This window comes from Haliotis cracherodii, unplaced genomic scaffold, assembly GCF_022045235.1.
Source record: "Haliotis cracherodii isolate W230 unplaced genomic scaffold, xgHalCrac1.p SCAF_10, whole genome shotgun sequence".
NCBI lineage: Eukaryota > Metazoa > Mollusca > Gastropoda > Lepetellida > Haliotidae > Haliotis > Haliotis cracherodii.
Window position 1 is genome coordinate 51,733,183 of NW_027266265.1, and position 27,738 is coordinate 51,760,920.

Sequence of the window (27,738 nt, forward strand, 5' to 3'; positions counted from 1 at the left end):
GTTAGAAAACCCCCAGTTCATTAAATCGTTTGCGCACCAGTGTATTGTTTACTTCATCCGGATCTCATTATGACGTAAGGTCGGAATGACGTTATAGATGACGATTATGGTTTTCTAAGAAGGCGAACGTGATCAGTGCATTTTAATAGAGGGGATCTCAAAAGGATTAAGAAATGATGGGTAATAAGTATACAGAAATTATCTCCCTCGGGAAATACAATAATTCTTACACTCGTTTCATAAAATCAGTATGACAAACATGCTCGTATTTTAATCTCTATCAATACTATGTGGCTACTATTTCGAAAGGTAATGAGGGCGATGAATATCCTAGTACTAGTGGGTGAAACGTTAGCTTGGACGTCAACGATCCGGGTTCGAACCCCACATGGGTACAATGTCCATTCCTTATGCATAAACCCGGCCTTGCACCTCTTAGGTGAGTATGTTCCTTTTGCCAACCACACTATCTGGAAAGTAATGCCAGGGTACATTGAAAACCAAACAGAAAGCACGCTTTCGTCATAGTCTTTTATTCTTTAACAAGATAAACGCCGAAGTCCTGCATCACGTCTGGGCTTCTTGCCACACCGTGCCGACACATCATATTATAACTGTTCAAAGCTGTCTGGGATATCTGTTTTTTTCAGTCAGTCCACACAAGTAAAATAAATTAAACTGTAGCTTATCCCGGTGTCAATAATGTGTACAATATACATATTTCTTCTCTTACGGGACGGTCCGGTAGCCGAGTGGTTAAAGCGTTCGCTCGTCACGCCGAAGACCCGGGTTCGATTCCCGACATGGGTACAATGTATAAAGCCCATGTCTGGTGTCCCCGCCGTGATATTGCTGTAATATTGCGGCGTAAAATCAAACTCACTCACTTCCCTTACGCATACCAAAATAAGGCGTATGGGTCACGGGTTCGCGTGTCACGTCGATGGCTCGGGTTCGATTCTTCACATTGGTTCAATGCGTGAAGCCAATTCTGGTGTCCCCGCCATGATGTTACCCATGATTTCCTCCGCTTATCGTGGACCATGAGAAGGTCAGGTATTTGAAGACTATTGTCACTATGAGACTTCTCAACCTTTCCACATAGAATAACGCCACAGCACCCAATGGTATGGTACCATGCCTTACATATACACTCATGGTAAGTAGACTGTCGGCCAAACTTGAACAGAGTCTCTACAATCACAGAATAGTCTGCCGCAAGCTCACCGTATCAAACACTACAGCCTCGATATCACTTTGGAACGTGACCCGCTCCTCGGGTTCTGATTGGCTAAAATCTGTGTTCGATGTCGGACATCCTTCTGAAGAGAAAATGTCACTACGTCTTCCTTTCCGTCGTCCATCTGTAATATTATAGGAATCAGTTGAGTTTTTTTTATATCTCAAACAATATACTTGATATTTGGAGGAGGGGGGGGAGATATTTTTTTGTAGTAAAGACTGAGCATACAATTCATGAGCCCTTTGTTCACTATATAAATTGAGCCACCAGACTTGCAAGAGCCACAAGATTTGCAACATCCTTTAAAGGTGAAGGTCATGATAAAAGGACAAAAACAATATGCTTGAATAACTTGAATAGCCCGAGTTTTGATAAACTGCGTGAATGTTTCAAATGACAAGCCATATTAGGGTAAAAATTATAAAAAAAGCATATCCGATTTCATAATGATGCATTGGAGATGGGTAATAGCAACTTTTTCAATATGGCTGCCATGTCGACCATATCGAACAGTGGCTAGTTCTGAATAGATAGTTACTATTTTGTAACTACTATTGCTGGGATCAAACAAAGCTGTCAAATAGGCATGCTGTTTTCAAAGAACATTTTGAAAATGTAAAAGTTTACGACAAAAACGGACAACTCATTTGAACCTTTAAGAGAGTTTGAAAACATGCATTACACATAATAATAGCTACTGCCACTACCACCACGGCAACTAGGAACACTGAGGCAAAACCGACGGCGACTGGGTTGATTTGGAAAACGACATCGTCAACACCTGAGGAAAGAATAAACCTAAATCAAAGAATGAGTAATGCCAAGAACAATTCAGTATGATGATTATAACAAAAGAAAACATGCCTAACCTTATTGATTTCATAATACGATCTCACTGGCGACAGTCACGTCATACCAAAAAGTGCGTGTTTCAGTTACTTCCACAATAGGGTTGCATGGACTCCGCCCTAAATGTATAACGCCGGTGAAGCATGTACATTTTGGCATTAAGACCGGTGAAGGTCCGGGGAAAAATAGGTCTTCAGCAACCCATGCCTGTCGTAAAGGCGACTATGTTTGTCGTAAGAGGCGACTAACGGGATCGGATGGTCAAGCTCGCTGACTTGGTTGATGTATGTCATCGTATTCCAATTGCGTGGATCGATTCGCATGATGTCAATCACTAGATTGTCTGGTTGACTCGATTATTTACAGACCGCCGTCATATAGCTGGAATATTGCTTAGTGCGGCGTTTAACAAACAAACACACAAACAAACACACAAACAAACAAACAAACAAACAAACACACAAACAAACAAGGTGGCAGAAAAGACATCGAGTTGTACTAAAAGGCGGGATGACCTAAAGTAACACGTGGTCTACATAAGCCAAATAGAGTGAGTGAGTGAGTATGGTTTTACGCCACTTTTAGCAATATTCAAGCAATATCACGGCGGGGGACACCAGAAATGGGCTTCACACATTGTACCTATGTCGGGAATCGAACCCGGGTCTTTGGCGTGACGAGCGAACGCTTTAACCACTAGGCTACCCGACCGCCCCTTAGCCAAATAGAACTGTCAGGATTGCAACACTTGACTGAACGTATATAGGAAAACGAACAGTATATTCTTGTGAACAGTGTCCTGTCCTGTGCTCTTTTAATCACAGGATACATGCGTTACTTTCAATCAGCGCAGCATAACAATTTGAATCTGTATAAAGAAAGACACTCATCATCCTTTCAACCAATCCACATCCCAATTTACAATGAGCCATTACTTGTTGGACACAGGTCCTCGGACTCGTCTTCGCCGTAGTAGCAGTCCCGCTCGCCATTACAGACCACGTTGTTCCACATCAGCACGGGGTTGTTATGGTGATGTGTGACGTCATTGGGTATACATGATATGGTGCCCAATTTTCTTCCTCTAATGCGGTAGCAAATATCTGAAGAAAAAATCACACAGGCATTACAGTATAGTGCTCGACAAAAAGACAAAATGTTAAATGGACAACGGGCTAGAAAAAGCCCCGCTACCCGTGTGGCCGTTACTTGCATGCCATGCTACACGACCGCCATCTACACCAGGCAAGGGAGTTAACTGACAGTAAAAGTCCAGTTTCCAACCTTGAGGAACTAGGCTGGAATTTCTGGGCTCGATCGTTGCGCCTCCAGTTGCTATTACGAGTTATGTCCCTTCTATGTCTCTCCTTTTGACCAATCAGATTCCACCTCTCATATCAGTTGCATTTAGTTTGTTCCAAACAAAACGGCGGCGCCCAATGACGATCTGATCGATAATGAAGATCTATATTGCAATAATTCCAGCCTGGTTCGGCAATGGTGGAAACTGGACTTTTATAGTCAGTTAACTCCCTTGCCTCGGGAGGATGACCCATGACGTGGATCTCTGGGCATAATATCAATCATTGGATTGTTTAACCCAGACTCCATTATTTAAAGGCTGCCGTCATATAGCTGGAATATTACCGCGTGTGGCGTTAAACAACAAACAGTCAACTCGACCTACCCTTCCTCTCGTCGGTGCCGTCGGGGCAGTGCCGGACGCCGTCGCAGAGGTACCACAGGGTCTTGCCGTAGTCGAGGTTGTAGCGGGGGAGTTGTGGTCTGATGCACACACCATTAGAACACTGGAAGCATGGCGAGTCAGGAGGGGGCACTGCAAAAGAAAATGGGAAATATGCATGCCACGGGTATACGACGAATCAGCATCTCCTATCATCTTGCGTCATCGTATCCTACTTGTGTGGATCGATCTCATGATATCATTCACTTGATTGTCTGGTCGAGACTCGATTATTTACAGACCGCCGTCATATAGCTGGAACATTGCAGAGTGCGGCGTTAAACAACAAACAAACAAATAAACAATGTTAATATACAAAAATTAGAACACAAAAAATGATAACATGTTGTGGCATACATTTGTGGCAAAACTCGTCTCTCGCGTTGACACAGTCACGCTTGCCGTCACAGAGGGTGTCCTTGCCGACACACTGCACGGGAGAACACTGGAACATACTGCCGTTACACGTCACTGAAATGAACACATGTTGGACGTTTTAAGGACGTAAAATTCTTTTCTCTGAACGAGACAAACAATTATCGGGAACCACAACAGCCAACCATTCAGTGATCAATAAGGGAACGTTTAACAGGCGCAGAGTTGAGATCAAACATCTTCCGGATGCAAGGGAGTTAACTGACTATAAACGTTAAGTGAGTGAGTGATTGAGTGAGTGTGGTTTTACGCCGCTTTTAGCAATATTCCAGCAATATCACGGCGGGGAACACCAGAAATCGGCTTCACACATTGTACCATGTCCGGAATCGAACCCGGGTCTTCGGCGTGACGAGCGAACGCTTTACCACTAGGCTACCCGACCGCCCCCTATAAACGTCAAGAGGATACGGGGCCTTTTCAGTCAGTTTTCTCCCTTGCCTCGGGAAGATCAGATCAAACTGTGGTACAGTCTATTCATGCACTACAGTTATCAACTAATTTAATTTTTCAGTCATCAGTTATCATCAGGTGTACTGACCTTATATCTAAACTTTACGCTTGAATCCCAAGGGATTCCTTTTTAGGGCATTGACACACTCCTTAACGTCTTTTCTTACCTCTGACACTTGAGGAAACGTTGATATGGAAGTCCTCCGGTAGAGAGGACATTTTGAAAACAACCCATAGATAATTCTGACGAGACACAATTTCTTCCTTGAACGTGCCATTACAAAACCGGTATGACGTCATTGACACCTCGTTGATTCTTCTGCCATCGTTGCCAATATGAACATAGTCCTGGAAACAGTTTGCTGCCTTGTGATCACGTGACATGTAACGAATATTCAAGGAAATGTGAGTTCCAGGATCAGAGTTCAATTCCAGGACACAGAACGTGCTTTTTGATGACGTCACTTCCTGCACAGTAATCCGCGCTGTTTCATTTCCAATGTAGTAATTTCGTCTTAGACATGGTGTGATTTCTGCAAATGAATAATGAAAAAATGATTATCCTAGCGTCTTATAGCTAAGGATACAACTACCAAGCTTTTTCCGTGGAATTTTGTCCAATACCTCAAAAGGTCTTCTGCCACGTGGGGATTCCAGGCTAGAATAACTCCTCAGCAACCTATATGCTGGTCGTCTAGGCGACTTAATTGTTCGAGTGGTCATTCGGGAGTGAGTTGGTTGGGTTTAACGCCGCTTTTAACAGTATTCCAGTTATAATCACGGCGTGTCAGCTTGATGTAGCAGGGAAGCCCGAAGTGATGCTGGTACTAGATGTTTCCCACTTTAGTGAAAACCTACGAGCACGGGTATGGTGCTGACAAACCTTAACACATAATTGGGGAGAGCCGAGGAATAAAACCCACGATCAAAGATTTCTGGCATGTTCGGGCGGTGACCAGGTTGCTCCTGACATAATCACTGGTTTACCTGGCCTGTATTATTTACAGACCACAGTCGCATTATTGGAATATTTAGATGGAGTACAGCGTTAAAACAAACAAACAAACATTAAAATTGGCCTCGTTTTGTACACTAAATAATTGAACTTGTGACTGTCATGCCACTCTTTGTGGAGACGTTTTGAAAACCACTAATCGGTTGCTAGGCAATATCGATAACTGTAGGATGTAAAGCAAATACCAACATTTCAGTTAATGACTATTTTTTTCACATGTAGTCCATAGTTTGGCCAGTAGTAAAGGGTATTTTGCAAATTCTATACTTACCCGTGTCCTCAGTCGGAGTCTTGCCCTCGTTCATAGTTATAAGTACAATCACGCAGATGACGTCTAAAATGAAAGACACAAGTGAGTGAGTGGGTAGGTGAGAGTGGATTAACGACCCTTTCGGCAGTTTACTGGTTATATCACGACGTGAAATACAAAATTACACGGACATATGCTGTTGAAATACGAACAAACAATTCGCAACCAGGAACACAGGAACTCGTTATTGGTCTGTAAATAAAAATATATACCCCCATAAGTGTAAGTCTCTACTTACATATATGGGATATATATTTTTATTTTCTGATCAATAAAGAGTTATTGTGGATCGGAATTTTCAATCGGCAAATCCTGTCACGCCAAAGGGACGCAATTCTGCACATCTTTGGACCACCAAGGCCCCAATCTCAGTGAATGTGTCATGTCTGCATCTACAGCCACCTGAGCAGACAAAACTGATATTTTGAGCTAAACGAAATTAATATAGAATAGTAAAATAGTGCGTAAGATGCGTTTGTTTGTTGTTTAACGCCGCACTCGGCCTGTAAATAATTGAATCTGTCCCATACAATCCAGGGATCAATATTGAGATCTTTTGTGTAAGCAAAGACCGACGCGGTCGGGGTAACATATCACGCATTCACAACATTCACGCATTCACCCGACCATTGGTCGCCTCTTACAAGTATTGGTTTCTGGGAACCAGTTCTGACCACGAATCCCAGATTGGGCAGGCGAAAGAAGTAGCATAATAATACTTACTATATAAATTGAGTGCCATGCTTATGCTATACCCTTGTGAAGCCGTCATGATGTGAAAAGTACACGGGACATAACTGATGCGATCTGAACTTTGATGTTGTCAAATGACATCTACAGACGTAAGTGCGAGATACACTATCTACTAACAATACTCTCTAAAGTACGCACACCAGTGATAAAACCAAGACGGTTCAGTAAGATCCAATGCGAAACCTGTCCAAGGTCAGTTGTTATCTGTTCCCTATAGTTGGTTCGTTGGTTTGTTGTTTAACGCCGCACTCAGCAATATTCCAGCTATATGGCGGCGGGCTGTAAATAATCGAGTCTGGACCAGACAATCCAGTGATTAATATCATGAACATCGATCCACGCAAGTGGGATCGATGACATGCATCAACCAAGTCAGCGAGCCTGACCACCCGATCCCGTCAGTCGCCTCTTACGACAAGCATAGTCGCCTTTTACGGCAAGCATGGGTTGCTGAAGACCTATTCTACCCCGGATATTATGTCTGAGAATGCCATTGATGTACAGTTTGTTGTCTTGCGAGTGAATGTTGTCTTGCGACGCAGGCAACATTTCAGTGTATGACGGTCGTCTGTTTTGAATTAATCGTGGGCCATGTAGACAACTATCAGCGTCACGGTCAGTTGACAGACATGGATAAGCCAGGGCTCACATTGTGAACATCCAACCAAGGGCGGATACAGCATTTTTTTTAAAAAAGGGGTGGGGGGTGGGTGGGGTCCAAAATATATCAAAATCCTCTCTCTAGAAAATTCTACTGCCTACAACATACCACATTTGATTTTCAAAAGTGTGTGTCTATGCGATCCTCTTTACTCAACTTGTGTGTGTTTTCGTGTGTGTACATCTGTGCGCATGCGTGCGTGCGTGCGTGTGCTTGTAGCAGTCCTGATTAAGATGATGCCCCCTGAAATAACAGGCCACAGTTTTGACATGAATACCCCTCTCACCAGTATACTGACTCCAGCCGACCAGTCCATGCTCTACCCCGTCAATGAGCCCAGGCAGGGTAACAAGTATATTCTCTTGATATCTTTCGTTTGAACCCAACCATCTGCTCTCGGGCAGGCGGATCCACTATCTAGGAACTCCTCTTCTGCCTAAAGGGACAGTGACCAGCTGCCTGTAAAGTGTGATCTCCACTTGGATCTCCAGGAAGGGCTGAACTCACCACTAGATCCACAAATGAATACACCACTCCACCCCTGCCATTTTAAACAGGCTAAACATTTATATATTTGAAAACACTATAGAGCTCAGGCTCAAGACAGTCTGTAAGTGTAAACCTTTATCTGTTGACAGAAACAGCAAACAGCCAAACACTTATTGCTTGCCAATTACTTTCATTTATACAACACTTGCATGATAACCCATGAAAATCACAGTTAGAATAGGTCTTCAGCAACCCATGCTTGCCGTAAATGGCGACTGCGCTTGTCTGCGCTTGTCGTAAGAGGGGACTAACAGGATTGGATCGGAGGTCAGGCTCGCTGACTTGGTTGATGCATGTTATCTCATCCTAATTGCGTGTATCAATGCTCATGATTTCAATCACTGGATAGTCAGGTCCAGACTTGATTATTTACATACCACCATCATATGGCTGGAATAGTGCTGAGTGCTGCATTAAACAACAAAGAAACGCATGATAACTTGTCATCCCAGTGTATACCCTTTTCCAAAATCCTGAAATTATTCCAGTGTAATGGAATCTGCGACAAATTGTTTAACATCATTAAAGTATTTCAACCATTGCAACTCAAAGCTGGATTTATGACATGGTGGTATGTGCCTAATTTCAAAAGGTGGTCCAGTGGCTGATGTTCTTGTTCTGCATACTCAGAGTCTGGGTTTGTTTCTCAAGTATGCATGTATGACATAAACCTGATATTGTGTAATTACAGATATGAACTCAAAACAGTTTGTACATCATACATTGCTTATACAAAGCATTCACTCATTCACAGTAACAACAGAAAATAAATTACTTTTTATATATTTATTGTAAAACCATAAGAATAATAACTGTATCAACTTCATATTCAACAATAAAATATTCTATCAATATTTGACATGGTCTCAGTCTGCTTCCATTGACAAACAAAAACTGGCAAGATAAATAGAACACTCTCACAATCTCCTGCTTCGGACAATCCACCATGAAACTTGTCTGAACAAAGCATATTACAAGCACCTGCTCGCTAACACCCACACTTATCAGTGTCCAAAATTAAGGGGGCTCTAGGTGTCCATGAGGTCTAATCCTATAGTATTTGAATCTAGAGACTTCCTCGACAGCATCAACCATCAATCAAATTAACATGAGATATTAGTTCTTACTACCGTTTGGCAGAAGTGAGAACTAAGATAGAATGTTAATGAGTGAGTGTGTATGGCTTTACGCCGCTTTTAGCAATATTCAGCAATATCATGGCAGGGGACACTAGAAATGGGCTTCACACATTGTACCCATGTCTGGAATCGAACCCGGGTCTTCTGCATGACAAGAGAACGCTTTAACCACTAGGCTACCTGACCGCCCCTCTAAATAGTGAGTAATTAATTGAGGCAAGTTCTAACACTACAAACTACACAAGCAAACCTAGGCTTAGATGGGATCATGCCAAAATGGTCTGCCAACTCAAACTTTCATTTTAGCTATAAAGGCAAGGCAACAAATAAATAATTATTTGTTTATTGGTATCTCATCTTTATTCTGAAAATTAAAAACCATAAAGTAGATAAGGATTTTCTGATCATTTTCATATATTTTAGAACTTTATACAGGCAAGTACCTATATTGAAAAAAGGATTCACATAAAATCATGTAAAAATATGTATAATAAAATCTCCCCACAAGCTCATCATAAGGCAAAGCCTGACAATTTAAATCAGGAATATCTATTCTATGGTACTTTATCTCATATAAGATCTGAACAAATGTGAACAGAAATTCTACCATGAATTTGGAAATTACTCGATTCTGATTGGTCAATCAGAGGCTATTAAATCACAATAAACCCCCTCTGATTGAAACAGCTGGTTTGACGGCCACATCACCTTGGAAGCTAATATTCAAAGAAAAGTACTTTTTTAGTCATTGTCGGTAGGCATATTTAAATAATTATATCTACAATTACAGGTCACAAAATACACAGATGCGGGTACTACAATATTCAAAGGATGTGTGGCAATACATTTCGTGCAGAAAATGACAGAAATCTAATAAATGAATGTATTTACGTTTTGGAGACAACAGAGAGCTTGGAATTTTGGCCCTTTTCTATATACAACTGTGACGTCATATCTTTTACATCACAATGAGCGACATGATGTCATAATGGTGATGTGCGATGTAGAGCGAAAGCCTTGCAAACCTTGCTTTATTATCTTAAGGGATGCCCAACTCATGTTAGCTTACCAAGTTGCCGTGCTTATATGCTTTCAATGCTTGTCATATGTTCGAGCGAAGTATATCAGTGTAAACAAACTGCTTGAGTATATACAGCGCCATATTTGGTTCAGTGATTCCGTAAATCAGATCGATAACCCACTCAAAACATTGGACTCAACCCACTCAGTATATTTGCTAACACCAAAGAGTTTGCGTTTTAGGTAGTCATGGTAGAATGGAGATAAACATACTGTGTTTTTAATGTAGAGCTAGGTTACCTGTAGATTTAACCTTGCTAAATTTAACATTTGAAACCTCACACGCATCTCCTAAATATCAGACCTTAAATTCAATAAATGTAAAATAATATCCTGCACTTAAACAAAAAAATATAATTCCACACATATGATTTATTTGTTTGTGGCCTTACCTCTCATATAGTAACTGACACTAATACCTGTCCCCGAACTAGAAATACAGACCAGTTGCTAAATGATATAAACAGCATGTGTATATGTAGTGATAATGGATAATGTCTTGAAATCAGCATTTGTGAAAAACCATAGGATAAGAAACCTGATTGGTGAAACATCACACTTTGACTTCTCATTATACTTTAAGCCGAGAGTATCTTAAGAACACAAAAATACAATTCAAAAGCTTCATAGTGAGTGAGTGAGTATGGTTTTACGCCGCTTTTAGCAATATTCCAGCAATATCATCACGAGGGACACCAGAAATGGGTTTCACACAATGTACCCATGTTGGAAATCGAACCCAGGTCCTCAGCGTGATGAGCTAACACTTTAACCACTAGCCCCCTTCAATTCATATTTAATACAGAGATACATGACATGAACCAATCTGACTTATTTTCTGCAAAGTCCCAATTTCAGACTTATAACTGTTTATGTAATAATTGCAGTTTCAGATATAATGTCTGCTAATTGAACATTGACATGTATACGGAAATTTTTTGAAATAAGGTTTTTATTACATTACGAACTAATGAGAGAAAAATAAGATATTTTGTAGTCCACACATGTCGATTTTTACGGAGGTAAGCTGACGTCAAGCGTCTTTCTTCACGACATCTCAGTACAAATGTATCCTGGCACCCATAAGACAGGACCCTTACCTCATGGTCGGTCACATATATTGTCCAGAGGAGCAGAAGTGCCTCCAGCTGGAGGGAATGTAAACACCACACAACACAAGCACACGTACATCAAATCTGTAATACTCCATACAGTACACAATTAATGACCTCAGATCAGTATCATAATAAGCCAAATCTCATAAAAATCAGATCAAAGTTATTGCTACTGCTAAACTAGAAAGAACCAACATTTGATTTTCATTACAATCAGAATCACATCCAACATGATTTTCATTACCAAGCCTCTTTAAATGTTTTGTTTTAGACAAAGAAACATAAACGTAAGGCACACTAAAAGATGATTTCACAAATCAGACATGTGACTGGTATGTGGAGGTAGTAGGGTAAGGTTTTGACAGCATGGGTACAGGCAGTATATCTAGACGTTCATCACAGTGTAGTGGGAACACTGCCTGTTAAGTGAAAGAACAATATTGCTTCATATGTGGAGAGAATGAACTGGTTCCGATGCAATCTCATTAAAATCTGATCTTAGTTCTTGATATCGCTAAACAAAGATCTGAGGACATCCCATTAAAGGTCATGTCAGAACGACCTTTCATCCAACCAATCGGAGCGTCGCTTACCAGATCATGAAAGTGACAGTCGGCATGTGTTTTTTAATCATGCAACCATGAAAAATTTAACACGGGGTATTCCGAACGACAGTAACAGGTTTTCTGATAATATCCATACAATCTAGGCCATCTATAAGCCACTCCAGATGTTCTTCTTATCAATTTAAAAAAATTTGATTGAGAATACGACAAAATATGTTTCGAAGCGTAGTCGCCAGTTTGAAACTAGTGTCGTAAAGCTCGAGAAAGCTGCCTTCTTATTGGCTAATGTCAATTTCTTGTCAGTCATTTCATTTGTCGGTCAAAATTCGCGAAAGGTCGTTCTGATGTGACCCGTAATGGGACGTGATCTGATTTTAATGAGATTGGGTCCGATGTCCACATTAACAATTCTTTTTCAAGATCATGAGTGAGTGAGTGAGTGAGTGAGGTTAGTTTAATGCCACTTTGAACAGTGTTTCTGTAAAATAGACATCGCTCAAGGCTTGTCACAAGGAGGTCTGTGTGTGATCAGTTCTGATGCTTCTCATATACAAAAATAGAATAATAATAATTTTTTTTGATCTGGCTTAATTTGGATAAAACCGTATTCGACCTGGCCTAATTCGGATAAAACCGTGTCCGATCTGGCCTAATTCGGATAAAACCGTGTCCGATCCAGGCTGGTTGTGAGATGAGGTAGTCAAGTCAGAGTGGCTGGTCATTTCTGGTCAAAACTGGTATTGCCCAGTTATGGTGAGATTGATCTGGATAGGGACAACAGGGTTGCAATGTGGTCAAGCCAGAGTCTCGTGGTGATGAATTCTGATTACCACATCCTCATCCACAAAATGTGAAATATATTGGTCTGGAATGGATACGATGACACAGAGATAATGCAGGCAGGTCACAAGGAGGTGATGTGGTCAAGCCAGAGCCACATGTGGCTGGTCTGTCCTGATGACCTCCTCCTCCTCGTTGAGGTGGTTGTAGAGGGGGAACTCACAGCAGCACAGACACTTGAGGAAGGAGGGAAACACGCCATACACGGGCGGGGGGAAGGGTATCAAGGGACTCGTTCGCTTCTTGTAGGTTACGTAGTCTTCATTCCTGAAACAGTGAGGGAGTGAGTGAGTATGGTTTTATGCCGCTTTTAACAATATTCATGCAATATCACAGCAGGGGACTCCAGAAATGGGCTTCACTCATCGTACCCAAGTGGGGAGTTCAACCTGGGTCTTCAGCATGACGAGCAAACGCTTTGACCACTAAGCTACCCCACCGCCACAATTCCTGAAACAGTATTTCATAGAATCGTACCTAATACATTCAACGTAATAAGCACCCAGGACGCTCTCAAAATTAGAAATAGGGAGCTCTTTTTAGAGTTTTATTTTGGTGAGTTGAAAGATAAATTTCATGGAGTATGCTGACAGCCTGAAATGTTGATATATGACATATTTTTCCAGAATTTAACTGCTCATAATTAATGGTGCATGTAACACATGAGTGCGTATCATACGCAAATAATCTTTTTTGTATCAATCGGGGTGCTAATTGGGATTGTTCACTAGCCAATATATTAACAAAATTGCTGTGGGCGCTTATTATGTTGAATACGGTACATAAAATTGGTAAAGTTTGAAAATAAGGCCTAAAAACAAAAGCGATGTCTTCCCATTACCAAAATGACCCTAATTAAAGGTGACGTCCCTGAGCCTTTCAAAGTGCAAAGTGCAATATTTATCAAAACACAGCTTAGCTAACAGTGATTTTCCAACAGTTCTACACCCAACCACACTCTCAATCCCCAATCTGTCATCATGGTCAGTTGGGAGCATCTACTGAAGGGGACAGTATAGAAGAGTGAGTCTTACTCCTACTCAAAGGCAGTGTAGGAAACAATTTTCAACAGCACTAGCGAGACGAGCTCACTAGTTAATGTTTTACAAGCCAATTTTGTCTTCAAGTAGCTATATGTATTTTCTCCTACCATCAACAAAGAGAAATCTGGTAGCATAGAAAAAAAAGAATTCAAAGTTTAAACTAGGTGAACTTTAATCTGAATCAATATCAAACAGGTTTCTGTCACACACAGAACTAGTGACAAGCGACCTTTACAAGTAAGACAAATGTGACATCCCAGATATGTCAGAAAAATTTAAAATCTATTATGCAAATTAACATTATCATGTTCAATATTGACTTCTCTCTGAGATCCCCATTTTTTAAACCTGGGACTACAATAATGGCCGTGGGTCCCCCGGACTCTCCCAAATAATTAGGCCTGGTAAATCTCGGCACATTTTACCCATATGGAGAATCAAACCCAGGTCTTCGCTGTGAAGAGCGAGTGCTTTAACCACCAGGCTACTCTGTCACCCACTGTTGATCAAGACATGGAAGAAAACTACAGCTGAGCATCGCATGGTATCTTGCGATACGATTCCTATCATGATATGGACTGACGATACTACTGGTATCACGATACACCACATCAAACAGTAAGAAATTATGAAACCACCGAAATACAGCTCTAAAACATCTTTCTTCATGCAATTATTCATTGTTATCTCAAAACATTTATCAAAGAATACCACAAGAACAGTTTTAAATGAAAGGATGGTTATCAAATGTAACATTAAGTCTACAGGTGGCGTTATGCTACTTCTGCTATTAAGGGAGGTAACTCTATTAGTTTCTTTTCTAGTGAGTGAGTTGGGGTTAAGGCAGCTTTTAACAGTATTCCAGTCATATCACGGCATGTCAGCTTAATGTGGGAGGAAAGCCTGAAGTGATGTAGGTCTCAGACGTTTACCACTTCGGTGAAACCCACGAGCACGGGTATGGTGCTGACAAACCTAGAAACATAATCGGGGAAACCGGGATTCGAACCCACAATCATAGGTTTCTGGCATGCCCAAGGGACACAACTCCGCACAGCAAATCGCGGCGTCTAGACGACTGGGCCACTCGTGCCCCAATTTTCTTTTCTAATATAGCATATCACAATTTCACAAACAGATGATTCAAGTATCGTGTGTTCCTAAGTATCGATGATATGGAATAAGCGAGTCGTTACAGCCCTAAAGAACACACTGCCTCTACACATGGAGAGTTGATGAGTATGTGAGCCGCTCATTCCAAGTCGTCCTGTACACCTTACTTTCTGTATCTCTCATCGGACTTCTGCTCCAGGAGGGGAATACCGCTGAGGAAGAGCAGGATGGCCATAGTGAACACAGGGCTAAGGACAGCCACCCACTGAGCATCAACCAGGATACTGGTACTCATTATGAACACGCCGATCCATAGCGTGATCTCACCAAAATAGTTCGGGTGGCGGGAGACTTTCCATAATCCTGAAAGAAAATCAAGTTATTGAATACTGTAAATCGTGAAATTAATGCATCTCCAAAAGAATGTGACCACTGGACCCTAGCCAATATGAATGTGACACCCCCTCCTCTCAAGCCTCAGTGGATATCTATCTAAAGATGTCCTCAGTCAGGTTTAGAATCCTCACCTTAATCCCACCTTACATTAATCCAACCACACACTAAATAGCACCGCTTATTAGCGCTGAGTAAAGTACTTCTGCAAAATCAATACATGCGCGCTGGCTTGTGTCGGCCTTTGATGCAGTCGCAAAGAACAAAAGGTGGCGTCTGTCTGGACTTGCAGGTGTGATCAGTGATGACATAAGTGAGTAGAACTCTTGTCTTGACCCCAGCAGTGACAATTCACAGGATGTCATTAGTGTTTGCATGACATTGTTTATATACTTTATATACAAGTGCTGCTCAATAAACAGTGGTGTGGAATACATCAGCATATGTCTAAGTTGGTATTTTTGCTATCCAAAATGTCTTATTGTTGATATAAATGCGATGTTTAAAAATGCGAGCAAAGACCATTCGCATTTTTCACGCTTAATTCACACTCGCGTTAATTTCAAGATTTACAGTATATAATCAAGGTATCATGCTACACATTTATCTGAGTCTTTCACTGGTCAAATTAAAAAAAGTACAATGCCTATCCCAATTTCATTAAAGACAAAGATGAACAAGGAGTTGTCTCCCTTTATACATCTACCTTACGGAGGATGTCTATCTTTTCTTGTCAAATAACATTTTAATCTCACTGAGTAACCTGACAGAGTTAAGTTTATTTCATGAATTGGGCAGTTATTGGTGAAAATGTCTTCTTTTATCATTTACAGAGGTGAGAAAAGATTGTATTTGACAAAAAGCCAAATAATCTATCAACACACATGTTCTAACATTGAGGCAGGCTGAAAGACAATCTTATTAAAATCACTTCTGCTACTACTTAGCAGTAGGCACTAGCCAATCAGAAAGCAGCTTTCTCAAGCCTTATGGCACCCCTTTCAAAAAGGAGACTTCCATTTCAGACTATGCTTGAAAAATATGCTGGCAAAGTTCTCAATTAAAATTTTGAAAACTGAAAAAAAAGAACATTATGGAATGTCTAATATATGGTCAAGATTGTATTGCAGTACCTCTCACATACATTGTACTATGCAATGTGTCTGCCATTAAAATGAAGCGAGAGATAGATGATGATTTTGACGGATTCAGTCGTAAAGCCTGTCACTGTCGTTCGGAATACTCTACATTAACATTTTTGAGGTTGCATGATTACAAAACACATTTCGACTGTCACTTTCCTGATCTGGTATAGGACCTTCTGATTGGTCGGATGAAAGGTCGTTTTAATGTTACTCTAATGGGATGTCCTCAGAATTTTGTTAAACAATAGCGTGAACTAAGACCTGATTTTAATGAGATTTTACTGAAAGAGGCTCTGGCATATTTAAGTCAATTCACACCTAGTTTGACCTGGCATACTGTACATCTTTGTCTCCTGATAGCACGTGGCACTTTCAACAATACTTCTAGGGTGGGGCCTATAGTGCTTTAAGTCCCTAAACTTGAAAAAAGGACCACATTTTCAAATAGAATGGGGCATTTTAACATTGTGCTGTATGGGCGTACCTCTGGAATATTTGAAATGTTCACATAAATGGCCCATGTCATAAAATTCTGAGAATGAACCCTGCACTTTCAACCACTGTCTCAGATCAATTAAAAGTGTTGTTGATGTTATTCACAAGAAAATCATAATTAATTTACTTTGTTGTTTTACACCGCACTCAGCAATATCACAGCTATATGACCGTGATCTGAATATAATCCAGTCTGGAACAGACAATCCAGAAACTGATTGCATGAGCATCGATCCACGCAATTGGGATACGATGACATGCATCAACCAAGTCAGCCAGCCTGACCACCGATCCCGTTAGTGGCCTCTTACGACAAGCATAGTCCCCTTTTACGGCAAGCATGGATTGCTGAAGACCTATTCTACCCCGGATCTTTACGGGTCGATGAATTTACTGGGGACACTTTTCAGTACAGGTAACTACATAGAAAAGTAGATTGTTTGTCCATGGATTTTGGTTGCAGGTTCCCGAGACCTCCTTTCAGTATTTGCAGAGAAGTGCAGTGTTTAACATTGATTGGTGCCGAAATACCATGCTTTTTTTAACACTACAGTCGATACTTTACTGGACATAAATAACACTTTTTCAGTGGGGTCATTCAACAATCACGGGTCATGGGGTCTACAGTATCCCAGACTTGCCACATAGGCCAGTGTCATTCAACAATCATGGGTCATGGGGTCTACTGTATCCCAGAATTCCCACATAGGCCAGTGTCATTCAACAATCACAGGTCATGGGGTCTACAGTATCTCAGAGTTGCCACATAATCCAGTGTCCTTCAACAATCACGGGTCATGGGGTCTACAGTATCTCAGAGTTGCCACATAATCCAGTGTCCTTCAACAATCACGGGTCATGGGGTCCACAGTATCCCAGAGTTGCCACATAGGCCAGTGTCATTCAACAATCACGGGTCATGGGGTCTACAGTATCCCAGACTAGCCACATAGTCCAGTGTCATTCAACAATCATGTGTCATGGGGTCTACTGTATCCCAGAGTTGCCACATAGGCCAGTGTCATTCAACAATCATGGGTCCTGGGGTCTACAGTATCCCAGACTTGCCACATAGTCCAGTGTCATTCAACAATCATGTGTCATGGGGTCTACTGTATCCCAGAGTTGCCACATAGGCCAGTGTCATTCAACAATCATGAGTCCTGGGGTCTACAGTATCCCAGAGTTGCCACATAAGCTGGTGGTTTGAACATTTTGTTATAGTGAGTGAGTTGGGTTTAACGCTGTTTTTAACATTAATCCAGTTATATCACGGCATGTCTGCTTAATGGGGGAGGAAAGCCCGAAGTGATGCAGGTCTCGGATGTTTACCACTTCGGTGAAACCCACGAGCACAGGTATGGTGCTGACAAACCTAGAAACATAATTGGGGTGAATCTGGATTCGAATCCACAGTCATAGGTTTCTGGCATGCCCAAGGGTCGCAACTCTGCACACAGAATCGTGGCACCTTAGACGACTGGGCCACCCATGTCCCTCTGTTCCTTATAAGTTACGTCTTTTTCTACCAATTTAACCTCTAATGTAATGTATTGTATGTATTACGATATAAGGTCATCAATAGACGATATTATGTGTGTTCATGTCATACTATGTTTACGACAAGAGTGTTTAAATACTGGAATTTAGGCACAAGAGTTGTAAACATAGTATGACATGAACATGAATATTATGGTCTATTTATTACTGAAGAAGATGTCTACATACAGAGACAAATTTAGTGTTTGCCTATAAGGACAGCAAGTCGCAACAGCCACAGAACCACAATTTGTTGATTGACGTCAACGATCTTCAGCTACCGGTATGACGCCATTTCTAGTGTGACTTCATTCCAACCTCACATCACAATAAGATTGGAATGACGTCAACAATGCCGTCCAGATGACGGAAACAATACACTGTTGTCTCGTGACGTGATATGACCCTAGGGCACATATGATTCGTATGAACCCCGATATGTTTGCAATCGTAGATAATAAATCCATGTACAGTGGGTCTCATATCAGAATACAACACTGCATCACTGTATTGTAACCACTATTCATAACTTGATAGAAAACCATGTAGCAATAATAGTGTGCTAAATTAAGGCCACACTTTTTTATTTCTTGCTTTATAGATTTGTTTATCTGTCGGTAGGTGGAAAAATAATTCAATTTCTTCTTTAGTTTTCTGCTCTACTACAGGCCAGCTGGTACCAAAATTTAAATATGGCATAATTTGGGAGGAGAGCCCAGGCCTGCACCACAGCTGTTGCTTTCAGCAATGCAAACCTGACGAATCAAGCGGGAACACTGTTCATGCTGTTGTTCATCTATCCATCCATCAATTTCAGGAAGAACAATAAACATTATTTATACTTTTGGCGCAGGATGCTATCAGCATATTGGCACGATAAAAAAACTTGTTTTTCCAATTCAACAAAATTTACAGTTGAGAGACCAAGTAAGTAAAATCAAAAGTGTTGCCTAACAACAATAACAACAGAAAACAACATAACAACACATACCCTTATCACACCATTTTCCTTTGTTGATTGGATTATTCCTGAAACCAAATTTTTGGAAATCTGCAAAAGTTTCTGAAAAAAGCCCTATTGCAAAGAACACAATGCCGACAATATCTTGTGGTGTGATGGAGGTGCTCTTGAGTGCGCTGGCTGGTGCATTGATGAATATCACAGGCAGACTCACAGTGAACACCCACACGGCCTGCAACAATAGAAAGATGCATTAGGTTCTGCAGCTCATCTGATCCCCATGTGTTGAAACCATAAGATCAATTTGTGAAATAAAGCAGTGGATATCTCAAAACCTACCTCATATTTTAAATGGATAAAAAAAACCTCAAACAACATGACAGCCAGCATCAGGAAAATATAAAAATAAAGACAGGATTTATATATTTCTGAATCCTTTTACACAGGCAACACTTACAAAAATGAACAAGTATTTAAAAATAGTCTAACATGTTTACAGAAAATGTGTTTTTGAATATTTTCAAATAAATGATGTAAATATAAACTGTATGATGTAATGGCCATTTTGTTTTTAAAATGTTCAACAAAAGAATGCATCAGCATATATACGCATTCTATGGTTTTGATGAATTAGTGCTTACCTGAAATACCCAGAACCCAGCAAATTTCAGACAGTTTTCTCTTTTGTCATCAAAGCGTTTATCTTCTCCGATCTTGATGATGCGATACAGCAAATATCCTGACAACCGAAGGCCCCAAACTACGACAAACACTGTGATGATAATTTGCCGAGTGCTGTATGTCTGAAACAGTAAAAACAACATGGAAAGATGTCATCAAAAGTTTAAACACGATTCTAAAGTAGCAACTGCTACCATTACAGAAAAAAACCATAGTTAGAAACTAACACTAGCCAACAGTCCCGGGCTAGCATAAATTCCTGGAGACTAGTACAAATTTCCCAATTGTTTTAACATTACAAGGTCATTGTACCTTTAAACCCAGCTAGTAAAGCTTTTGAGTTTAGATCTAACCGTGAAAAAACTTAAACTATAGTTGTGATTCAGATAACCATGGTGATACAGATTAGGTGACAGGTAATTATCATCTGTTGTGACAGAAGACAACCATGATTAGTTGGAAGACAATAGTCGTAGGTAGTGATACCTGTAACATAAGCAATTGTTTTTGCCCTGGTCTGCTAGGTGATGGGATCAATACATCTTTTATATGAGTATCATTGCAATACTGCAATTGGTGGTGGCAGTAATTGTTAAAATAGGTGTTAGGTAGGTACAGTACATGAAGTGAGTGAGTGAATATGGTTTATGGAATTCTCCAGCAATATCACGACAGGGGACACCAGAAATATGCTTCACACATTGTACCCATGTGGGGGAATCGATCTCAGGTCTTCTGCTTGACGAGCAAGCTCTTAAACCACTCGGCTGCCCTACCTCCCCTCATTGGATGATGATGGACACTGGGGGTATCATGACGTCATATTTCTTGATTATCATGAGCTAACTAGTCATGCATTAGTTGAACTTTTATTTAATTGTACAACTACAAGATATTGACATAAAATAACAACATCTGACATCAATATTCTGTTGCTTGAAACATGTCATTACAAATACATAAATGAATGTAGAGGCTTGTTATGATATTGTTATTGTTACTATCAGTTGTGAAGGTAATGCTATCAGTGCCGCTTCCTGTTGCCACCTTGTATCTACCTACTGATGTCGTAGTGATCGTGTTTCGGCATTAAAGTGTTTGCTTGCCTTCCCCATGAGGACCTTGTCACTGGTTAGTGTCTCACCCCGGTGAAACATTGCTGTTACCATGGTTACATTCTTTTATTTTGTAGGACCTACAGTGTTTGACTGATAAAAATGTGTTGCATCGAATGTGACTCATTGACAGTCGGATTTGGATCATTTTGGAAGAAAACTGCTTCAAATAGGTAGGATTCCTCTGTCATGAGTGAAACTGTGGTCCAAATTGACCCCAGGACCTCCCTCAATTAACACTGTGCTAAATTCCCTCCCAAGCCTAATCATGTCCAGCTCAATGCAGTGTCTGCCCTAATCTCCATGACCATTCAGTCATAAAATCTTTATTCTTCAGATATAGCAAAACAGGTTATTTTCTGTCAACTTCAACAATGTTCAACATGTTCGACATTTCGCTCCACGTACCTCAGCAAGAAAAAATGTCAGAACAGCCAACACCACAAAGTTTGTGCCACCAGCGAAGTCTGTCACTTTGTCAAATTTACATGTACATGCTATGAGGAAGAAGATGAACTGCATAGCAACAGTAACTATGGCACATATTGCCAGGTTGTTCTCATCCAAAATCCACATTCTCTAAGAACTTTGGTGAACCTTTTTTCTGGAAAAAATAAACAGGCTTTACAATAAAACAACATGACAAAATGTGAGCAGGGCTCACTAAGACCCCTGACTTTCACTCCGACATATTTCTAAGTTCAAAAACATGAAAAAAGCATGCAGTAAGTCTGACCGCCTGATCCCGTTAGTCGCCCCCAATAAACACAGTCCCCTCTTACAAGCATGGGTTGTTGAAGACCTATTCTAACCATTCATAAATAAATAGGAGAGGGTGATAGTAACACTTTCATTATTGTAATCAGACTTTCAAAATCCTGTTCTAAAACCAACACATTTCCTTTTCATATAATATTAATCACTCCGAACAGTCAAAACAACTTAATTTAAGGTGAAATGCACACCACAATCCCCACCCCACCCCCACCCCCGACTTTCAACTGACCATGAGCATTGTTTTCGTTATAACATACTTACTGGTCACTAGTCTTTATTACTGGTATACTCCACTAATGTCATGAGACTGTTGTAAATCCTCCTATATATGAAATCTCTTTATGTAACTGTTACATATAAAGACGCCTCAGTCACGTGAGAAACTTAGGTAAGCTCTCAGCGTCTACTAAAATCACAAAGTGGGTCAAGAGTGTGGGTACAGCTGTACTCTGATTTGGCTATACAGCCTTTTACATATCAAGCCAGCCTAGAACTTTAGAACTTCTAGTCTGTGCAAATAATGTGTCTCAGTAGTATCTGTGAACTAGAAAATAACACAATTTCTGTACTTGTGACCACTGACCCTACCCTGACCTATAGGCCTACACACACAGTGATACAGTGATACATATATAAATATATAATATATAAGCACAAAGTTCAGTCACTTATTAAAATTGATAAATTAATAACATCATATAGTAATGATATATATATAGAGCAGTGTTTTTTTGCAAATGTATAATCTTTTAATTAAACAAAAGCCAAATTTTACACAAATCATAACGAAGCTTGCAAAACCTATCAATAAACATGATAAATATTATTGTTGATGTCAATTTTTAATAGCATCAATGTGTGTTTGTTAATATTTTTTGAAACGTTAATACAAATTGTCTTCAAACAAATGATGAGAAATATATCAATCGTCGGTGATTTAATGAAAGTACATCATGAAATAAATTTAGCATTTATTCTACTGAGAATAATTCTGATTTTGCCTTGGGTACATTTCTGTAGATCTAGATCTATACAGAAACGTAATAAAAATCATCAACACTTCAAATTGTGAACTTGCTTTCGTGATCATATAAACAATCATTTCGTAATGTGGTTAAAGAATTATTCATATCTCTCTGACAGTTACGGGGATGTCGAGGACTAAAGCGACAATCAACACTGACATCAGACATCACGTTTCCAGGCACGCGATTCGTCAATGTCCGTATCATCGATCAGTGCTCACTGAGTTAGGAACATATACTGTGCGAATACTATTTGAAGGTATTCATACAAAAAGGAAATTCTTAGAAATTAACCGATTTGGGTCTAATATCAAACCTTCACTTAAAATGAATTCATACCTCCACAATGATTGAGAATGTCTACGCTGTGACAGTTGTTGACAATCTTCAGTTATGTAAATGGGCGGGGAATACTGTCATCCGGGTTATCCTTCGGAACTCTAATCACTGTTCTCGAGCTACGGGGTCATAGAAATGGAGTCGCAAAAACCCTGTAAAGAAATGAATACATTATCTAAAAATAAAACGTATTTCTTTTGCGCCTGACAGGAAATAGGGTAAGCACGTGTACACGACGGAGGTCACCACCGACATGTTTACAATGGGAAGTCTGTTCCGTCGAGAACAATTCACCTGCAATTAACGCAGCTTACTGATTAGTATCGTTAACTGCTTCGGGCTGCTGCTTCACAGATCTCGTGTGCACCTTCGATCCCGAGGGATAGTTGTGGGTAAGATCGACTTCCGCCCGCCTCTCTCTCTCTCTCTCTCTCTCTCTCTCTCTCTCTCTCCACTTTAATAAGAAAATGAGATGCTTTACAGCTGTTCATCTGATTAGAAAGAAAACTAAGAATGTTTCTTAAGCGTCCAAAAACGCACAACACGGGGATACATAATTAAAAGGATTGAGCGACACAATCGATACATACAACTTTTGAAAGAGGGGATACGGGCGGAAGTCTTTCAGTATTATTGTTTGTTTGTTATTTATATCATGATACCGTATTCGACGTAATAAGCGCCCAGGGCTCTCTCAAAATTAGAAATAGGGGGCTCTTATTAGAATATTATTTTGGGAAAAAAAAACAGTTGAAAGATAAATTTCGTGGTTTATGCTGACAGCCTGAAATGTTTATGTACGATACATATATTTTTCTAGAATTTAATTGCCCATAATTAAGGTCCATATAACACACAAGTGCGTATGGTACACGATTAAATAAGTCTTGTGAACGTTGATTAATCAGAAGGGATGGTAATCAGGATTGTTCACTAGCCAATATATTAGCAAATACCGCCGTGGGCGCTTATTAGAGCGAGGCGCTTATTACGTCGAATACGGTATAACATTTATACTAAGTTTTCCTATAATAATTAGATCCACATCAAGTGCTTTTATGAGTTATTATGGTGTAATATTTATACATCATTTCATATAATTATAGTTTAGCAAGTAATACTTATCATCAGGTAAAATGCATATATAAAATATCAGTAGTTTCAGTTATAGCTTTTTAGATAGATGCTAGCCAAAGGTAACGGGAGCGCTTCTCCAAGACATACTATTCAATAAGACAAGGGGGCGGTCGGGTAGCCTAGTGGTAAAAGCGTTTGCTCATCACGCCGAAGACCCCGGTTCGATTCCTGACATGGGTACAATGTGTGAAGCCCATTTCTGGTGTCCCCCGCCGTGATATTGCTGGAATATTGCTAAAAGTGGCGTAAAACCATACACACTCACTCACTCAATAAGACAAGACTTATGTCTACATAGTTCAATAGATTTGAAGCTTTTAGATAAATGCTAGCCTAAGGTATCAAGATCCCATCTCCCAGACAAAAGATATGTCTACATAGTCTTATAGATTGCCTTGAACTATTTTATTTAAGTAAATCTGTCATCACCTATATTAGAATAACATGCAGCCATTACTTCAATTTAGACTCATTCAGGATTAGCCCCCATACAAGCTTGTCTAAAGTGACCCCATAATCTCTTTCAAAGCACCCTTTCAAAGCACCCAGTAAATATGTCAACAAGATTAACAGGATTAAGTATTCCCCTCTGTCTAGCCATTCATTAACCATAAGGCACACCCCATCGTGTATCAACCAATCATATTCCTTTTTATTGTTCTAAGTTTTGTTAAATACATACAGAAGCAAAATGTTAAGCAGAAGGGGTTTGATGCTCATACCAAGCAGACCCTCTCCCACAGCCCAGGGGGTTGTACCGACTCTCTGTGGCACCCTCAGCTATATTCTAAGATATTGTAAATTGTTCATTGTTAATTGTTCTTGTAAATAAAATTGTGATTAGTCTCCTGTGACTCCGGCTCTTTGCTGACTAATTCCCCAAAGAAAACCAGCATGCCATTTGGAAGGTTTTGTTCATCCGAACAGCACCATAATATTTAACCCCGCACTCAGCAATATGCAGCTATATGACGGCGGTCTGTAAATAATCAAGGCTGGACCACACAATACAGTGATTGACATCATGAGCATTGATCCACGCAATTGGGATACGATGACATGCATCAACCAATAATTAAGTCAGCGAGTCTGATCACCCGATCTTACTACAAGCATAGTTGCTTTTTACTGCAAGTATGGTTGCTGAAGACATATTCTACCCCGTTCCCTGATCTTCACAGGTTCCCTTTTATAGTAGGGCTTTCTCTTATACCATAAGTATACTGTACACCATATGTGACCGTGTGTACAGCTACAAATTCAATCCTGTGGTTGCATGCAAAGGTACTGCGAATCCCTTACTGATGTAGCATCGTGGCTTGACCATCCACAATGTAAGATCTTGTTTTGACCATCATGTGGTATGGATCATATATTTATTGCAAGAGATGTAAGGTCATGTCTGGACCGCCACAGGATGCAGCATCATGTCGTGACTGTCACATGACTTAGTGTCATTTGTCGTTATGAAATTTGAGTATTAAGATAAAATATATCTATATCAAAACACAGTTTTGGGAAACATTTAGTCCCCAAAAATGTACAAGTCTGATCTTGGAACCTTTAATGATTCTTTCTAATTCCAGGAAAGTTCAGACATTTATCCACTGATTAATTTCCACAAATATTTTTCCAGGATGCCAGACCTCGCAGCTCTAAGATCAGTGCTTCCCAAGACACCAGATGAGCTGCTGTTAACAATAACCAGTCCTGACATTCTGGGGAAAGACTATTATGACTTCCTGAAGAAGACATGTGATTGTTTGTATGGACAAGATGGTGGAAGTGTCAAGCACTCCTGTGAGGTGTTGTTGGACCTGGCTTGGGAGAAGCTGAACACTGGGTACTGGAAGGATGTGGACATCAGCTGGAGATACACCTATACAGTCATCTCAGTGATGAAGGTGTACTGTCAGTGTTTGCTGCTGAATCAACAAAAAGGAGAGGTTTCATTGGCTGATATCATGAGGTCATGTGACATGGGTCTGTTGATGGGAGCCCCCATCTTGGACAATATCCTGGCACGGATGTCTTCATTAATTCAAACCATCTTCAACCCTCCCAGGAAACGACAGTGTGGAGATGCGGTGAGTGAAGCTAAGAGACTGAAAGTTGCAGATGTGAGGATCGATGGAGATAAATCTGTATCTCGATGCTCCTGTCCATCCTTACAGAAGTTTAAAGAAAGCTACATGGACAAACATCAAGCTGTTATTGTAACTGATGCCATTGATTTCTGGCCGGCCTTGAGTTCCAGGAAGTGGGATCTGGACTACATCAAACAAAAGGCTGGCTACAGAACTGTACCTATTGAGCTAGGATCTAAGTACACAGAAGAGTCTTGGTCACAGAGTTTAATGACAATAACAGAATTTATTGAGCGCTACATTGAGAACCCAGCACAGGTGACCAAGGGCTATCTAGCTCAGCATCAACTCTTTGATCAGATTCCTGAACTGCAAAAGGACATCAGTGTTCCAACCTACTGCTGTTTAGGGGAGGAGGACGATGTTGATCAGAATGCATGGTTTGGGCCTGAAGGTACTGTGTCACCTTTGCACTATGACCCCAAGCATAACCTCCTGGCTCAAGTTGTGGGGTGGAAGTATGTGAGGCTCTACTCGGACAGAGTCACAGATCACCTGTACCCCCACCCGAACAGACTCCTGGTGAATACGTCACAGGTGGACCTGGAGGAGCCGGATCATGCTAAGTTTCCATTGTTTGCCAAGGCTCCGTATGTGGAGTGTGTGTTAGGGCCGGGGGAAATGTTGTACATTCCACCACAACACTGGCATTTTGTCAAATCACTCTCTGTCAGCTTTTCAGTTAGTTTTTGGTGGGAATGATCATTTGCTAACAATAAACTTATTTTTATATTTTCATCCAAACTTTTAAATTTATTTGTTTTTATGTTGTGTGCATTCAGAAATATTTTCTTGCTATATGATAGGGTTATGCAAATAATCAATTCTGAACCAGACAATCCAGTGGTTGACATCATGACCCTCAGTCTGCACAATTGAGACACAATGACATGCAATGAAACAGCACTGACTTAGCGAGACAGGCTCAGGGGCCTAAAGTCAGCCCCAATTCTGCAACAAATAGGTCGGTCTTCAGCAACCCATGCTTGTGTGACTGCTTGTTGTAAGAGGCGACTAACTTGATGGGGTTGTCAGGCTCGCTGACTTGGTTAATGCATGTCATTATATCCCAATTG

General features: G+C 40.4%; 3 protein-coding genes across 4 annotated transcripts; 1 reads left to right on the forward strand and 2 right to left on the reverse strand.

Moving 5' to 3' along the window:
* Positions 1-995: 995 nt before the first annotated feature.
* On the reverse strand, positions 996-6,826 carry LOC139452278 (uncharacterized). Its single transcript, XM_071233688.1, has 8 exons — positions 6,773-6,826; positions 6,011-6,073; positions 4,892-5,257; positions 4,194-4,307; positions 3,780-3,929; positions 3,028-3,195; positions 1,926-2,024; positions 996-1,364 (listed from the first exon to the last, which is right to left on the reverse strand). The coding sequence occupies exons 1-8, from the start codon at positions 6,819-6,821 to the stop codon at positions 1,201-1,203; spliced, it is 1,173 nt and encodes a 390-aa protein (XP_071089789.1). The 5' UTR covers positions 6,822-6,826; the 3' UTR covers positions 996-1,200.
* A 5,713-nt stretch (positions 6,827-12,539) lies between these two features.
* On the reverse strand, positions 12,540-23,441 carry LOC139452293 (uncharacterized). Of its 2 annotated transcripts, none has more exons than XM_071233721.1 (6): positions 23,379-23,441; positions 21,646-21,841; positions 20,083-20,244; positions 19,472-19,673; positions 15,076-15,271; positions 12,540-13,019 (listed from the first exon to the last, which is right to left on the reverse strand). In XM_071233721.1, exons 2-6 carry the CDS (start codon positions 21,811-21,813, stop codon positions 12,836-12,838), a joined length of 912 nt encoding a protein of 303 aa, XP_071089822.1. In that variant the 5' UTR covers positions 21,814-21,841; positions 23,379-23,441; the 3' UTR covers positions 12,540-12,835. The 2 variants fall into 2 exon arrangements, with proteins under 2 accessions (XP_071089822.1, XP_071089815.1); XM_071233714.1 differs by lacking the exon at positions 23,379-23,441 and adding an exon at positions 22,276-22,345.
* A 150-nt stretch (positions 23,442-23,591) lies between these two features.
* On the forward strand, positions 23,592-27,367 carry LOC139452287 (lysine-specific demethylase 8-like). The gene is made up of 2 exons (XM_071233700.1): positions 23,592-23,770; positions 26,152-27,367. The coding sequence occupies exon 2, from the start codon at positions 26,153-26,155 to the stop codon at positions 27,362-27,364; it is 1,212 nt and encodes a 403-aa protein (XP_071089801.1). The 5' UTR covers positions 23,592-23,770; position 26,152; the 3' UTR covers positions 27,365-27,367.
* The last annotated feature ends 371 nt before the right edge of the window (positions 27,368-27,738 follow it).